Source organism: Chiloscyllium plagiosum, unplaced genomic scaffold (genome assembly GCF_037043375.1).
Source record: "Chiloscyllium plagiosum isolate Xiang-an unplaced genomic scaffold, Cpla_swu_hap1 HiC_scaffold_8, whole genome shotgun sequence".
Taxonomy (NCBI): Eukaryota; Metazoa; Chordata; class Chondrichthyes; order Orectolobiformes; family Hemiscylliidae; genus Chiloscyllium; species Chiloscyllium plagiosum.
The window spans coordinates 38,338,875-38,356,656 of record NW_028270146.1 but is presented as its reverse complement, the minus strand read 5'-3'; the positions used below and the strand labels follow the sequence as shown (position 1 = coordinate 38,356,656).

Genomic DNA, 17,782 nt, shown 5'->3' with positions numbered 1-17,782 from the left:
TATGTGGATGTACCTTCTAGAGAGGGTGCAAAACTTGACCTACTCTTGGGAAATAAGGCAGACTGCGGTGTCAGTGGGGGAGCATTTTGGACCATCGACCATAATTCTATTAGTGTTAAAATAGTGATGGAAAAGGATAGACCAGATCTAAAAGCTGAAGTTCTAAATTGTAGAAAGGTCAATTTTGATGGTATTAGGCAAGAATTTTCAAAAGCTGATTGGGGGCAGATGTTTTGCAGGTAAAGGGACGGCTGGAAAATGGGAAGCCTTCAGAAATGAGGTAATGAGAGTCCAGAGACAGTATAATCCCTGTGAGGGTGAAAGGAAAGGCTGGTAGGTTTAGAGAATGCTGGATGACTAAAGAAATTGAGGGTTTGGTTAAGAAAAAGAAGGAAGCATATGTCATAGTAGATTGAGAAAATCATTAAAGTAAAAAGGCAGGAGGAGTATACTTAAGAGGGAAATCAAGAGGGCAAAAATGGGACATGAGATAGCTTTGGCAAATAAGGTTAAGGAATATCCAAAGGGTTTTTACAAATACATTAAGGATAAAAGAGTAACTAGGGAGAGAATAGGGCCCCTCAAAGATCAACTAGGCGAAAGTGAGGACTGCAGATTCCTGGTGAAGGGCTTTTGCCCGAAACGTCGACAGTCCTGCACCTCGGATGCTGCCTGATCTGTTGTGCTCTTACATCACCACACACTCCCCTCAAAGATCAGCAAGTTGGCCTTTGTGTAGAGCCGCAGGAGATGGGGGAGGTACTAAATAAGTATTTCGTATTAGTGTTCACTGTGGAGAAGGACATGGAAGATATAGAATGTAGGGAAATAGATGGTGATATCTTGAAAAATGTCCATATTACAGAGTAGAAAGTGCTGGATGTCTTGAAACGCATAAAAGTGGCTAAATCCCCAGTACCTGAAGAAGGCGTTTATATGCTTTCCTTTATTAGTTAGAGTATTGAGTATAGGAGTTGGGAGGTCAGGTTGTAGCTGTACAGGTCACATTTGGAAAATTGCATGCAATTCTGGTCTCCTTCCTGTCGGAAGGACATTGTGAAACTTGAAAGAAAAGATTTACAAGCATGTGGCCAGGGTTGGAAGATTTGAGCTTTGGGAGAAGTTGAATAGGCTGGGGCTGTTTGCACTGGAGTGTTGGAGGCTATGGGGTGACCTTGTAGAGGTTTATAAAATCGTGAGGGGCAGGGGATAGGATAAATAGACAAAGTATTTTCTCTGGGGTGGGGGAGTCCAGAATTAGAGGGCATAGGTTTAGGGTGAGAGTGGAAAGATATAAAAAAGATTTAAGGTTGTGCGTGTATGGAATGAGCTGCTAGAGGAAGTGGTGGAGCCTGGTACAATTGCAACATTTAAAAGGCATCTGGATGGGTATATGAATAGGAAGGGTTTATAGGGATATAGGCCGGGTGCTGGCAAGTGGGGCTGGATTAGTTGGGATATCTGGTCGGCTTGGATAAGTTGGACCGAAGGGTCTGTTTCCGTGCTGTACATCTCTATCACTCTGACTGTATGACCAGATTGTCATGAAAGTAATAGTCCCTGCAAAATACTAAGATTGGAAGGGAGGGAAAGATGTGTTTGGTTGTGGCATCCTGCTGGAGATGCCGGAAATTGTAGAAGATGATGTTATGAATCCAGAGGATGAATTGGGATAGAAAAGGAGAACAAGGGAAACCCTAAACTCGGGAAGGTAAGGGCAGAAGTGTAGGAAATAAGTAGGACATTGTGGGCTCCAATCCAAGGTAGAGGGAAGAGAAAGAAAGCGATAGATTCATCCATTGAAGAGAAGGTCGATTTCTCAAGCACATCTGGAAGATGACATTATTCGGACAGATGCAACGGAGAAACTCGAAGAATAGAATGGAGTCCTTACAGGAAGTAGGGTGTTCAAGGGATATCAAGAAGAAATCTTTCAGAAATTTTTATAAGGGACTTTACACATCAGTGTTTCAGCTCCTGCACTGCACTGTAAAAGTGCGTACTCAAAAAAAAACATTTGAAAGGATGAAGCAGATGGTTTCTGTTAGCAGACTGGACCCCAAATGAACTTCCCAAGCAATATTCAGAGAAAACCCCAAAACGTCTGACAACCATAAACCTAAGGTATACAAAGAGAACTGGGGCATTCAGCCCATTGAATCTGGACCGACAATCAGTCATGGCTGATATGTTTCTCAACCCCATTCTCCTGCCTTCTCCCTGTAATCCTTGATCCCTTTTTTAATCAGGAATCTTCTCTATTTTTGTCTTAATGACTTTCCCTCCACAACTTTCTGCAGCAATGAGTCCCACAGATTCACTACCTTCTGGCTGAAGAAATTCCTCCTTATCTCAATTCTAAAGGGTCATCCCTTCATTTTGAGGCTGTGCCCTTGAGTCCTAATCTCTCCCACTACTGGAAAAATCTTCTGCATGTCCACTCTATCTAAGCCTCTCAATACTCTTAGGTTTCAATCAGATTCTCTGCCCTCATCCTTCGAAACTCCAGTGAGTATTGAATCAGCCACAGCTTCTCATATTTGAAACCCTCCATTCCCAGAATCATTCTTGTTAACCTCCTCTGGACTCGCTCCAAGGCGAGCACATTTGGGGCCCAAAACTGCTCACAACATTCCAAATACAGTCTGACCAAAGCCTTGTACAGCTTTAGAAGTACATCCTTGCTCTTGTATTCTAGTCTTCTTGAAATGAATGCTAACATTGAATTTTCCTTCCTAACTGCCAACTGAACCTGCATGTTAACCTTAAGAGAATCTTGAACTAGGACTCCTAAGACACTTTATGCTTCATATTTCTGAAGCTTTTCCACATTTAGAAAATAATCTACATCTGTTCTTTCTTCCAAACTTTTTCTGTAAACAAGTGTAAGCAGTTCCATAGTCTCTAAGCTTCTAGCTGTTTACATAGCTCCCATTAAGTATTTTTTTTACAGGAAGTCCAGGGACCTTTCTTCTAAAATAGAATAAGTCTCCCATTTGTTAAATGAACCAATTTTTTGCAGTCTTTTGAACATACTCAGAAGTATTAAGAATGGAACCAATGGAGGCACCTTGATAAAACCACATATTAGAGTCACGGAGATGTACAGCACGGAAACAGACCCTTTGGTCCAACCTGTCCATGCTGACTAGATATCCCAACTCAATCTAGTCCCACATGCCAGCAACCAGCCTATATCCCTCCAAACCCTTCCTATTCATATACCCATCCAACTGCCTTTTAAATGTTGCAATTCTACTAGTCTCCACCACTTCCTCTGGCAGCTGATTCCATACACGTACCACCCTCTGCATGAAAAGGTTACCCCTTAGGTCTCTTTTCTATCTTTCTCCTCACACCCTAAACCCATGCCGTCTAGTTCTGGACTCTCACACCCCAGGGAAAAGACTTTATCTATTTATCCTATCCATGCCCTTCATAATTTTGTAAACCTCGATAAGGTCACCCCTCAGCTTCCTACGCTCCAGGGAAAATAGTCCCAGCCTGTTCAGCCTCTCCACATAGTTCAAATCCTCCAACCCTGGCATCATCCTTGTAAATCTTTTCTGAACCCTTTCATGTTTCACAACATCTTTCCGATAGGAAGGAGACCAGAATTTCATGCAATATTCCAACAGTGGTCTAACCAATGTCCTGTACAGTGACAGCATGACCTCCCAACTTCTATACTCAATACTCTGACCAATAAAAGAAAGCATACCAAACGCCGCCTTCACTATCCTATCTACCTGCGACTCCACTTTGAAGGAGCTATGAACCTGCACTCCAAGGTCTCTTTATTCAGCAACGCTCCCTAGGACTTGACCATTAAGTGTATAAGTCCTGCTAAGATTTGCTTTCCCAAAATGCAGCACCTCACATGTATCTGAATTAAACTCCATCTGCCACTTCTCAGCCATTGGCCCATCTGATCAAGATCCTGTTGTAATCTGAGGTAACCTCCTTTGCTGTCCATTACACCTCCAATTTTGGTATCATCTGCAAACTTACTAACTATAACCTCCTATGCTAAAATCCAAATCATTTATATAAATGACAAAAAGTAGAGGACCCAGCACCGATCCTTGTGATACTCCACTGGTCACAGGCCTCCAGTCTGAAAAACAACCCTCCACCACCACCCTCTGTCTTCTACCTTTTGAGCCAGTTCTGTATCCAAATGGCTAGTCTTCCCTGTATTCAGTGAGATCTAACCTTGCTAACCAGTCTCTCATGGGGAACCTTGTCGTACGCCTTTCTGAAGTCCATATGAGGGCTCTGCCCTCATCAATCCTCTTTGTTACTTCTTCAAAAAACTCAATCAAGTTTGTGAGACATGATTTCCCACGCACAAAGCCATGTTGAATATCCCTAATCAGTTCTTGCCATCCTGTCCCTCAGGATTCCCTCCAACAACTTGCCCACCACTGATGTCAAGCTCACTGGTCTATAGTTCCCTGGCATTTCCTTACTACCCTTCTTAAACAGTGGCACCAGGTTAGCCAACCTCCAGTCTCCTGGCACCTCACCTGTGACTATCGATGATACAAATTTCTCAGCAAGAGGCCCAGCAATCACTTCTCTAGCTTCCCACTGAGTTCTCTGGTACCTGATCAGGTCCTGGGGATTTATCCATTTTTATGTGTTTCAAAATATCCAGCACTTCTCTGTAATATGGACATTTTTCAAGATGTCATCATGTATTTCCCTACATTCTATTCTTGAGAATGATCTACTTTGAAAGCCTCAGAATTCCGTGAAAAGAGATCTCAAGGAACAATATTTTTATTGGTATACTTTTGACATGGAAGAGATAAAAAATTCACTTAATTTTAAGGAATGCAGCATTACCATTTCTTTAAAATATTCACTAAAATACTGTAGTTGTCAATATTATAACTAAGATGTTATAATGATATATTGATATGTTTGATGGTGGCTGAAGCCATACGGATAGTCTTTGTATCTCAATAGTACAATGATAAAATAGATAGAAAGGAAACATGAGGGTAAATAAGCTTCATATGAGTGGAAACTATAAATACCATTTTAACTGTAACCGCTTTTTTACTGCAGGGCTTAAACACATTGACACATCTCAAGGAGCTGAATCTTGCTGGAAATTTAATTGATGTGATTTGTAAGTATAAAATAATTATTACCTTTGTTATTACTTATGGAGGCCAATATGACAAGTGTTTAGCTTATTTGTTAACTATCTATTTTAAGTGATTCTAGACTTTTTATGATTTTAAAACATAAAGGAGTATTTGATATTTCTTTCCAAAAGTAAATCTGAACCAAATCAAGTGGAATGAAATTAAAATCCTTACCATGGTCCTGACATACCTCTTCTCATATTTCTAATCTCTGCCTTTTATTCCCTTCCCACCTTAAACTCAGACAGTGAAATGAAATGATTTGTATATTAGGCTGACCTGTAGAGAAAGCCAATGCATTCACTTCACTTCACTTGACTTCACTTAACTGATAAAAGATGCAGTTCAATTTGCGTGATGTCTGCTCTGTTCTATTATTGAATTTGAGAATAGATAAAACTGATAGAATTGGAAAATACTGATCTGATTATTAGCTTAAATATATAGTCTTATAATGGGTGATAATACACTTAGATAATTCATTATTAATCCTAAGAATTTTAAGCAGTAAGACAATGATAAATGTTTTCTTCTTTTGGTTTTGTTTTCTATGATGATCACGTTGTTGACCTTTCTTGGTTCACTTCCAATTATAAGAATTAATTATTACAATTATGATGGAAGACTTAATAATTGATTCTTTTTTTTCTCTGAAATAGAGAAGTAAAATAGAATCTCGTAGGAGTTTTTAAATTGTGAAAAACCATCTGTAACATGGCATAATGTCAAGATTGGCCCTAGAAGACTGATTGTGCCTGTACTGAAATTTCTATGATCACTTGCCTCTATTGAAAATTCTGTTATCCCTAATCAAAAGTTTGAGGTTTGGAGTTTGATAAAAAGGGTTTGGGTTCAAAAACTCAGTAGAAACCAGGATAATACAACAGAAAGTATGTTGTAAAACTGATGCTTTTCTGAAAATGTTGATATTAGAGATTACATTATATTATTTGAAGATTATTTTAAGTCTTGGCTGACATTCCTTTCTCAAGCAACATTGTGATAAACAGACTAACTAATGTTTGTTTGTTGGATATTGCTTTGTACAAATCAACTAACACATTTGTTAACTGTAATAACTGTTAAATTCCATTATGATTTATAGCCAAGTTTGTTAATGACAAAAATAGTTGGGAAGGCATGTAGTGAGGATGACACAAAATGTCTGCAGGGAATTTAGATGGGTAAAGTTAGTGAGCAAATACTTCGCAAATGGAATATAATGTGGGGAAATGTGAGATTATGTACTGTGGCAGGAAGAATAGAAGAGCTGGATGATAGTTAAATGGAAAAAGACTGCAGAAAGCTACAAAACAGATTTGGACATCCTTGTACAGAAATCACAAAAAGGCAGCATCCAAGTTCAGTGGGTAACGAGAAAGGCTAATGGAATGGTTAACCTTTTATGTCAAAAGGAATGGAGTAGGTTAACTGTTTTTCTCACTCTAAGGAAGCTACCAGACCTGTTAAGTTTCTCCAGTATTCTGTCTTTGTTTCAGATATCCATTACCACCTTATGAGAAAAATAGGGAGATTTTGCCAACACTGTAAAAGGCACCAGTCAGACCATAGTTGGAAAACAGTTTTGTATCTTGTCGAAGGAAAGAGATACTGGCATTGAAAGCAGTCTGGACAAGATTCACTGGGCTGATACACATATAAAGGAACTATTTTGCAAGAAGAAGTTCAGTAGGTTGGATCTTTGTTCTTTGGAATTTAGAAGAATGAGAGGTGACTTTATTGAAACATAGAAGATTCTTGGGGTTCTTGACTGGGTAGATGTAAAATGAGCTTCATCTTGTTGGAGAATCTAGACAGCATAATGTCAGAATAAGAAATTGCACATTTAAGACAGATCAGGAGAAATTTCTTCTCTTGAGGAATAGTGAATCTATGGAATTCTTTATTCAGAGGGCTGTTGAGGTTGGATTATTTAGTATATTCAATGTTGAGATAGACAGATTTTAAACAGTAAGAGAATTGAGGGTTATAAGGAAAAGGCAGCAAAGTTGATGATTTACATTATCAGCCATGATTTCATTGAATGGCAGAGCAGTCTCAAGGGGTGAATAACCTCCTGTTCCTCTGGCTTGTGATCTTACTATTGTCTAATTTATTGAACGTAAAGCGTTTTGAAGTACAGTTAAAACCTGTTTTCTGTTATTGCACTGAATCCTTTTCTCTTTTAATTTGTGGCAAATGTTACTTTAAAGATTTGAATATAATAATTGTTTATGTAATCTTGCAACAATGTTTTAAATTTCAGCTAACTCTTTGGACTTCAATGTTCAGTTAGAATGGCTGAACCTTTCTGGAAACAAAATATGCTCCTTTAAGGTACATATTTTACATCACTACTTCTTTATTTGTATTTGTAGTTTTAACGTTATTGCTTGAAGGATGGATTTTGGTAATACAGACACCATATTGGAGTTTGTTCAAGTGAAGTTTTCCTTCTATAACTGGTTTACAATAATTTCATTGAATTCTTTATGCAAAGGAAAGCTGGTTATTGAGTATTGCAAATTTAAGTCATTGTAAATATCAATGGTCATGCAGTTAAAACAATCCGGGAAAAAAAAAGAATTGAAATAAGTCTGATTTAATACGTTCATGATCTAAATTTGTCTTGCTGTTTTTGCTGTGTGTTATGATTTGGAGCAGAGTCCGTTGGCTGTGTAAGATTGCAGTTTATGCTTATCAATTTATGAAGTTACCAAACTGGTAGCATTCAAAGGAGATTGTTAAATCTGTAACAGAGCAAAGCAGAAAATTTCACTTCACCTCTAATCACTAGTAATTATCAGCTGGAGTAGTGAGAAAATAGGTTTAACTTGCAGAAGTTGGTCTTTCTGGTTACAGGCAGATGAACCATGTCCACATATAGTACAGTACAGTAAGTAAATGCTTAAAATGTTTTCATTCTGCAGTCCTTCTATTTTATACCATGGGTTATTTATCTGGAAGCCAATAGATCATCTGTATTTGGGAAACAACTGACTGAAGCTGTCTGCAGTCTTCAGCAGTGTTACACCATTAACAACCAAGAAGGCAGTTGGAAAATGGAAAATGAGAGCATCTTTTTTCCTTTCCCAGAGTTGGCTGGAGGGTTGCCATGTTGTGGTTTGAGTCCCCATATCAATAATTGCTCCTAATTGTTCTAAAAGGTCAACTGCCAGAATGGTCCCTTCCTCATTTTCACACACCCACATCTGAATGTATTTGTCACATTCCTAAACTGCACTGGGACAGGTTCGTTTAATCTAGTTCCAACTCCCTAATTTTAGTAGTTGAGGGGATGAGAGGCAAATTTGTATTGGTAATTGATATAGATGCTCCTGTACATATTACTGTCATGCCATGCCGACCTCCTAACAGCATGTCAATAGATATTCTTGGGTCCCTTTCCCACTCCCCCGGCCAAGGACTGCTATCTGTCATTAGGATAGCAGCCTTTTCAGATCATTTGACAAGATCTGCATGACAGGAGCTGACACCATCTTCCCATGTGTGGGCAAATATGAGCCTGATGTGAGCACTGTCATCAGTGTCCCTACCTGAGAACTTTGGCTCTGGGACATTTGGTCTCGGGATTCCCATCTTTCCTTATCTCCCCATTTTGCTCAACAATCCTTCCTAGAGTGGTCTGGCCTTCAGCAATTTAAACATCTTTTGTCCTCTCTCTGCCTACATTCCGTGTCTTTGTGCCCTATCCTGCTACATTTGTAACATTCCAGGTCTGTTTTTGCTCCCTGCATTGTGGCTATTTTAACTGTGTACCACTGTTATTTCTGAGTTTCCTCAGCTCTCGTGGCCCTATTTATTTCCCACTGGACGTCCCATATTTATAATTTTAGTCAAATGGGGGCCCATGCCATCTTTAAAAAAACTTCAAAAACATGTCATCATCACGATCGACCTTTATGAATCCCCCCCGATCCTTTTGCCTCAAACTTCCTGTCTGCCTAATGCTCTACATTTTTCTTGGTCCTTGAGTCACCAAGGTTATTTTAGTCCAATTAGCCTGTCTCCTATCTAGTGTGTCCATGCAATTACTTTTGAACATCTGGTGCCACTGGTCAACTGTCAAATAGTGGAACCGAGATGGTCCTTGTTTCATTGGAGCTGGAAGGTTCTGCCATATAGTGTTGGGCGTTTTCACCTTAAGGATATCATTAGTGAGATTGTGTGCCTCAGCTAATTCATGTAATTTCTCCCAATAAGATCCATTATTATCATTTTTCTTTAAAGCTATGAGTTCATTCACCAACATTTGTCGTTCAGCAAGAGTAAATGGTTGGGTTTTGGTTTCTGTCTCATGGATTTGTTGTCTCCGGTGGTCTTTCTAAGCTCTCACTTGGATCCGCAATAGTGCCATAGGCGCAGCCTTCTTATAGACTGGTGGGTCATCCTACCGATTGTCTTCCCTATGTCCATACACATATACGTCATCATCTAACCCATTCCAGGCAATGTCATTGTCCTTACCGCCTTCCGAGTGGAGTGGGGCCTCTCTGACTGTAACTATCATCTGGCCCTTTGGCTTCAAGCCCTCACGTCTAAGAGCCATCACCTTTTGTTTGTTCTTGTTTCTCATTGGTCATATCTCTGACAAGGGCTGCTGGAGTTATTACCCCTTTCTCATATTTATTTTTTTCTTCTTGTCCCTTCCACCAAGCTTTCTGCTCTGACATCGGGCATCCAGATCATATCCGTTCCCAATTATCTTAATGATCAATTTCTGATTACGTTCTAGTTCAACTTGAACCAGTGAATTCTTCTGGGCCCCATACTATTTTTCCTTTGTTCTTAAACATGATCCCTTCCAGATCTTTTCTGGCTGCCATCGTCTTATGCATCCCTTTGTGCACTTTTCCACCTAGGCATCCTTCTGTGGGCTCAACGCATCCCCAGTTTGGATGCTGCTCAGGCCTTAGCCATCCTGCTATGGAGCTCAACAGTCTCGGCTGTGGACTGTCTTTGGGCCTTGCCCATCCTGCTGTGGGGCTCAACCGTCCCCTGTGTGGACTAGATCTATCAATTGTCTACTGAACACAGTACAACCCCCTTCTCCTTTTAATTCCTTTCCTATTACAACTTACAGCCGGGATCGACTACAAGGTTTACCATCTACCTAAAGGTTGGTAATATTAAACACATTCACCCAATTAGAGTCCACATAGCCAATTACAGACCGGTACATCACCCTACTTGTAGCGCCAGTTGTTGGAGGGAGAAATGTCAAAGAAGAGTCTTGAGTTCTGTGTTCCGTAGTAAAAGCGACTTTTATTGAGAGCTCTTCTACCACATACGTGGGAGAGACCAGAGACCACCCTAAATCTGGCTTTCCTATAGGGCTCAATTGCCCTCTTAATTATGATTCAGATCGGAAGAATTTCAATGAAACTGTGTTCACCAGCTGAATACAATATTTTTATACCTTTCACGTTACAATAATTACATGCAACATGGATGTCATTGTTAATGACATCACCCTATACATTCAATCCAGCAAACACACAATCAATGATAAGTAAATCTATGGACAGCCCAGGTCCTCCCATAATCTTATGATGTTTCCCAGATACCTCTGTCGTCAGTTTCTGGAATCTTGCAATGCTTCTGACAGTTTTATTCCTTCCCAGACATTTGCCAGCTGCATTGCATTGTTTACCAATAACGTAAATACTTGCTCCTCACTAAGAACTCTTCTATACTAATTTTAGTGTGGGATATTAGGAAGGATATTAAATTCTACCAATTGTTATGAAGTCCTTAAAATCAACTCAAATAATAAAGTTACTACAATTCTGTGATATGACTGACAAATTGAAAACAACCCCTTTCTCACTGTAGCTGCAGAACACTTTCCATTACTAATTATCTTTTAATAAAAGCGGGTCACAGCACTAATGCTTCACTGGAGACTCACTGATGATGTTGCCTAGTATCATAGTGGACATCTGAAAATGAACCTCCCAGCTCAGTGAGCAAACTTACATCCAAAAACATCTAATCAAATTCCACTGACAAGGGTAAAATTCAATCACTTTACAGCTTTATGAAGTCTTTAAACAAAACTTGTTTAGATTCCACAAATAACCACATAGCCACATCTTCACTCTCTGTATGTTGTAATTTGGCTTTGTCACTTATCCTTGATCTTTGGATGTAAGAATTTGTTCAAGTTATCTACATATGCATTGTTTCAATTTTTTTAATCTCTCCCTAGTTGTGACCTCTCTCTTTTTACAATCTTCCTCTGCTCTCCTCCTGTGCCAATGGTTTTTTTTAAGGTTGTGTTTACACCATCTATTATTACTGTATCTTTCATAATAATGCACTGCCTACAAAGATTTGCTCAAAGAATCCAACTAACCTTTTCATACTATTTTGCCTTTCCAATTCTACAATTACCTAATGAATTCAGAATACTGAGAGATCAGATGTTTTCTTCTACTTTTTTCTAAATTACAAACTTGAAACTGCGGCTAAACTAGGCCTTTCAAAACTGTTCCTTGTTAAAATGCTTATATTTAGAACTGCCTGTTTACAGAAACCTGATTGATTTTCCTAATTTTTATCCCTACGGAGAATCTCATCTTATCCAGTATCTCTATGAGGACACCATGGGTCTAGCTGTGAACATCTGTATGTAGGCTGTCAACCCCCTTTCAGCCATCTTGTGTCAACTAAAAAAGCCCCAGGCTGCCATCTTCTCAACTTTAGTCATGGGTTGCTACAACAAGCTGCTTCAATCAATTGTTTCTTTTTTTCTCTGTTTGATCATGAGAAGTGGGCATCTCTGGCTGGACCATTATTTATTGCCCATTTCTAGTTGCTCAGAGGGAAGTTAAGAGTCAACCACATTATGTGGGTCTACACCAGGTAAGGATGACTGATTTCCTTCCCTAAAGGACATGAGTGAACTAGATGGGTTGTTTTTTGACAATAGACAATTGCTGGTGGCTTAATATGTTATAAACAGTGCCTCTGAAATTCAATTATGACGGCAGTGGCCTGGAACAAGGGTGAATAATGTAAATTGTGAGGACTGTACGTTATTAGCACACAACACAGTTGAAAGCTACTAATTATGCATTACAAAATCAGGCCTAGCATGGAAACCTTTCTGCTTCAGTGATATCAACTGCTCTTACATCTTTATTCTGTTTTTGCATTCTAAGTATTTTTTAATTCATAAGCTGCTATACTTTACACAACAAGCTACAATCATAAAGGGTCTTGGTGAGACAATGGATGTTCTGGCTATGAAGGGAGTGCCATAAAGGTTTAGCAATTTGATTCCTGAGATGGCAGGACTGACTTGTGAGGGGAGACTGGATAGATTAGATTCCCTACAGTGTGGAAACAGGCCCCTTCGCCCAACAGGACCACACCCAAACCCCTTTTCCCCTCTGACTAATGTACCTAATTGATAATTTAAGCATGGCCAATTCACCTAGCCTGCACATCTTTGGACTGTGGGAGGAAACCGGAGGAAACCCACGCAGACAGTGGGAGAATGTGCAAACTCCACACAGTCACCTGAGGTTGGAATCGAACCCAGGACCCTGGTGATGTGACGCAACAGTACTAACCACTGAGTCACTGTGCCGCCCCACTAGGTTAGGACTATATCACCACTATTTAGAAGAAATCTATAAATTTCTAAAGCACTATAGAGGTAAACACAGGAAGGGCATTCCCGGTGACATGGGAGTCCAGAACCAGGGGTCATGGTTTGAGAATACAGGAGGTTCCATTTAGGACTGAGATGAGGCAACATTCTTTACTAAGAATGGTGAGCCTATGGAATTCTCTGTCACAGAAAGCAGTTGAGGCCAAAACATTGAATGCTGTCGAGAAGGCATTAGATACAGTTCTTAGTACTGAAGGATCAAAGGCTAAGGGGAGGAAGTGGGAACAGGTTCCTGAGTTGCTGATCAACCATAATCATTTTGAATGACAACATGCTTGAAGAAGTGAATAGCCTACTCCTGCTCACCAAATTATCAGATTTGGTGTTTAAAAATAAGGGCTAAATGTAAGGCTTTAAAATGTGGACTGAATTACATTTGAATTTCCTAGGGTTTGTTTAATTAATTCCAAATTGATCCTAGCCACATAACTTTGCAGTGGCCCAAAAGACTTGGCTAGTAACCTATTTTATTTGTTGAGTACACTCACCTATGCTCACTTGATCAGTAGCTGTAGCTGCATGTTTCTATTACGAAGTGGACTTTCTAAACTCCAGCCAAGGTACTTGCGCATCTCTTCGACCAATTAGATTGAAGAATTATTCAGTGAACCTAAAATGTCTGAACCAGAAAGTGTAAATTTGAACACTGTACATAATTTGACATTGAATTCAAAAAGGTGAATTAAGCAAGGAAAATAAAAATTTAATGTTAAGAGATTATTAAAGAGATGGAAGGAAATTCTTTTTTAAAAAAATCTCCATCAACAATTGAAATCTGAAGGACTATAACTCCACATTGATCAAGCTTTAGTACTGGAGAGATCATTTGACAGTCATTGTGAGTATGCAATAATAAAGCATACAAGTATGAAATGAATAAATCCGAATGTTTTCAGGCAAGTTTATTTTGTGGGGTGTAGGTTTGCTTGCTGAGCTGTAGCTTCGATATCCAGGCATTTCATTATCTGGCTAGGTAACATCATCAGTGACGACCTCCAAGTGAAGCGAAGCTGTTGTCTCCTGCTTTCTATTTATATGTTTGTCCTGGATGGGGTTCCTGGGGTTTGTGGTGATGTCATTTCCTGTTCGTTTTCTGAGGGGTTGATAGATGGTACCTAGATCTATGTGTTTGTTTATGGCATTGTGGTTGGAGTGCCTGGCCTCTAGGAATCCTCTGGCATGTCTTGGCTTAGCCTGTCCCAGTATAGATGTGTTGTCTCAGTCGAAATGGTGGTTTTTTTTCCTCCGTGTGTAGGGCTACAAGGGAGAGAGGGTTGTGTCTTTTTGTGGCTAGCTGGTGTTCGTGTATCCTGATGGCTAACTTTCTTCCTGTTTGTCCTACGTAGTGTTTGTGGCAGTTCTTGCATGGAATTTTATAGACAACATTGGTTTTGTCCATAGGTTGTACTGGGTCTTTTAAGTTTGTTAGTTTTTGTTTGAGAGTGTTGGTGGGTTTATGTGCTACTAGGATTCCGAGGGGTCTTAGTAGTCTGGCTGTCATTTCTGAAACTTCTTTGCTGTATGGTAAGGTGGTTAGGGTTTCTGGCTGTGTTTGGTCTGCTTGCCCTGGTTTGTTCTTGAGGAATCTGCGGACTGTATTTTTTGAAGATCCGTTCTTCTTGAATACGTTGTATAGGTGGTTCCCCTCTGTTTTCCGAACTTCGTCTGTGTGAGGTGGCTTGCTGGAATAGTGTTCTGATACAGCTTCGTTTGTATGTGTTGTGATGGTTGCTGGTGTGGTTAAGTATTTGGTCAGTGTTTGTCGGTTTGTAGTTCTCCGTTGTCTTCTTTCGACTGTGACGTCCAGGAATGCGAGTTTGTTGTAGGTTTCTTCCTCCTTGGTGAACTTTATGCCTGTGAGGGTGTTGTTGATGATGTTAAATGTCTCTTCTATCTAGTTTCGTTTTGTGATGACAAAGGTGTCATCTATGTAGCAGACCCAGATTTTTGGGTTTGATGGTTGGTAGGGCTGTTTGTTCTAGTCTTTGCATTACCGCTTCTGCTATGAATCCTGATAGTGGAGATCCCATGGGTGTGCTGTTGGTTTGTTTGTAGATTATGTTCTTGAAGGTGAAGTGGGTGGTGAGGTACAGGTCCCCTAGCTTCATAATGTCTTCGTTGGTAATGTGATTGATGGTGGTTGGGGTGTGTGTGCTGGTCTCTTCTAAAAGCATGGTAAGTGTTTCCTTTGCCAGGTCGATGCAAGGTGTACTTGAAAAGTCATATATAGCAAATTAATGCTCCTTAATGCATTTAGTCAGGGGGAAATGTTTTCAGAAAAGTTTCACCTTTGAGAGCAACTTCCTAATTTCCACATTTATATCTATATTTTTGCATCTTTGTCTGTAGTACAGATCATTATAAAGCAAATAAGATGGCAACTTAAATTCCTGAAAAATAATTCCTGTTATTTGTGTGGTATTGAATAATGTGTGCACTGGGATTTAATAGATTTAGATAGTGTTTATATGGGTTCACTATTGTGCATCTATTTTACCTTCAATCTCTAGAAATTTCCTCATAAGAGGATGTATATGACACCTTTCATAACCTTAGGACATCCAATATGCTGGACAGTCAGTGATGAAATATTAGCAAGAACATCAAGCATATGCCTCTGTTCCTCATTGAATGCCTTCATAGCATTAATTGGAGAAGGTTACACGGGATCTTATTTTAATGTCTCAATGAAAATATGGCACAAGAAGTAGTACCTCTAGAAAATTATACACTCTAGACTCTGGAATTAGTCTCTGAAGTCATAAAGTGTAAGTGCTGTCATTGAACTAAAGCTGATTAGAAGTCATGAAAATTAATAATTAAAACTACAAATCAGGTCCAAAACATACACATAAAAGAGAGATTAAAAATCACTGAAGGCTCTACTCTGTTGCAGTGAACATATTATTCTGTTACTTTCACAAATTTTCAAAAAGCCATTTGCATCATAGCATTGGCAAGGCTTTGGATTTAAATTGAATGCCTTCTCAGTTATGGAAATATGTAGGAAGGTAGGAGAAATTTGAGGCTGTAAAGAACGACACGTCTGATCTTATTTATAAAAAAACTAACATGATGATACGCTTCTAAACAATTGCCATTTGCCAAAAACCTCAACGATTCCTAGCTCAATTTATTCAACTCCGTTGAACATTCTGTAATCTTTTTTATTTTCACAGCATTATTTCAAATGATAAGAACTGGACTTTTCAAAGTACTTGACAGTCATATTGAACACTGGAGTCATTTGGAAATAAATATTGTTTGCTTTGAGCTCTGGCAGCAATTTGTGAACATTCTTCAAGAGAAAGTGCCATTGTATTTCTATAAAACACTTAAAAACAAAAAAAAAAAATCACTTCATATCGAATTAACAATAAAAGTGGCTCATTTGGTGGAAATTTAGTCTTTGTACCAAATGTTGTCAAGGCCAAGCCATTTTCTTGGAATTGGAACACATGATCTCAACTGCAATATTGAAAGATTTTAAAATGATAGTGGGAGATGTGGGTGGAATTAGCAAGATTATCATTTGTTGTCTATCCCTAGTTGCCTTTGAATTGAGTGGCTGATTTACTATTTAACTTTTAACTACTTTATTAAGTGCTTGCTGTGGATCTGGGGTCTGTTATAGACCAGATGAGTAAGGATGACAAATTCACTTCCCTGAAACATCATTAGTGAATGAGAGTGGATTTGCAAAAGTGGTTATCCCGGTCACTATCACTGGACCTAGTTTTATATTCTAGATTTATTGTTAATTGAATTTAAATTACACCATCTATTATGGGAGATTTGAACCCAAGCCTCCAAACATTACCCTGAGCTTCTGAATTAGTAGTCCAGTGCTTATTATCACTACACTGCCAACCCCCCTCCGCTGCAATGTGAAAGGTCTTGTCCTTTTGAGACATTAAACTGAGCTCTCATCTGCCTATTATTTAGTTGAGTGGATGTTATTCCATGTCACCAATCAAACAGGAGAAGGAAGTTCACCCAGAGTCTTAGAAAGTATTGCTTTCTCATCTAGCAGCAACAAATTACTGATTGCATCACTTACCTCACTGCCAGTTGTGGGATTTTGCCCATAACCTCACTGACTAAATGTTCAAATAATTCATGTGTATCAACTGCTTTTGAGATTTTTGTGAAACATTAAGAATTGCTCAATGGAAATATCATTCTTTCATTTTAATTAATCATATGTACAGAGCATGTAACAATAAGATCCCTTGTTTAATCTTGTGTTGAGTCACCATAAGCGTCTGCCCTGTGCAATTAGTCTTTTTAGTTTTATGGCTGGGTATCAGTGAATCATCTGCCTATTTTAGCATGCTGTCGGATTTTTGGTTTCCTTTGGCATTATGAGTAACTGAACTGTGATAGAATATTTAACACCCAGTGGTTTAAAACAAATGAAACTTAATCCCAGAAAATAGTTATAACTAATTTATTTTGTAGAATACCTTTTGTGATTTTTTACAGTTGTGTGCCACAAAATTATTTGTTAACAAATTAAGCATACCAGTACTTTTTAAGAATGCTTAAGCTCCAAGCTACCAACCCTTTTTAAAACATGATACATTTTAAGATGTGTTACACCAGACTTCTTTAAGAGTCTATGTTCTTTCTAATTTACTTTTCTAGGAACTCACTAATTTAGTAAGACTGCCTGAGCTTCAAATATTAAGTCTAAAGGATCCGCAATATGCTCCAAATCCTGTGACTCTTCTCTCTAACTACATGACACATGTAGTATACCACATGCCGAAGCTTCTGAGACTGGACACTTATGATGTGTCCAATAAACAGGCGAAGGACTTTGCTGAGGTAATGAAATGATTTAATATTCTGATTTTCAGTAGAGTATTTCTCCTTTTCTTTGCACAATAGCAAACATTTCAAAATAACAGTTTCACTG

The 17,782-nt window shown here is 38.9% G+C and overlaps 1 protein-coding gene across 6 annotated transcripts in view; it reads left to right on the top strand.

Annotated features, from left to right (window-relative positions):
- lrrc9 (leucine rich repeat containing 9) overlaps positions 1 to 17,782 on the top strand; it is a 237,547-nt gene that overhangs the window by 30,068 nt on the left and 189,697 nt on the right. For all 6 annotated transcript variants that reach the window (XR_015757872.1, XM_087989715.1, XM_043697264.2 and 3 more), the window contains 3 exons: positions 5,077 to 5,140; positions 7,426 to 7,496; positions 17,509 to 17,691. Coding sequence is in view for 5 of the 6 variants with exons in the window: in XM_087989715.1 (XP_087845841.1) it covers positions 5,077 to 5,140; positions 7,426 to 7,496; positions 17,509 to 17,691 (318 nt within the window). In the remaining variant the exon portion in view is untranslated. The remainder of the gene's footprint in view (positions 1 to 5,076; positions 5,141 to 7,425; positions 7,497 to 17,508; positions 17,692 to 17,782) is intronic.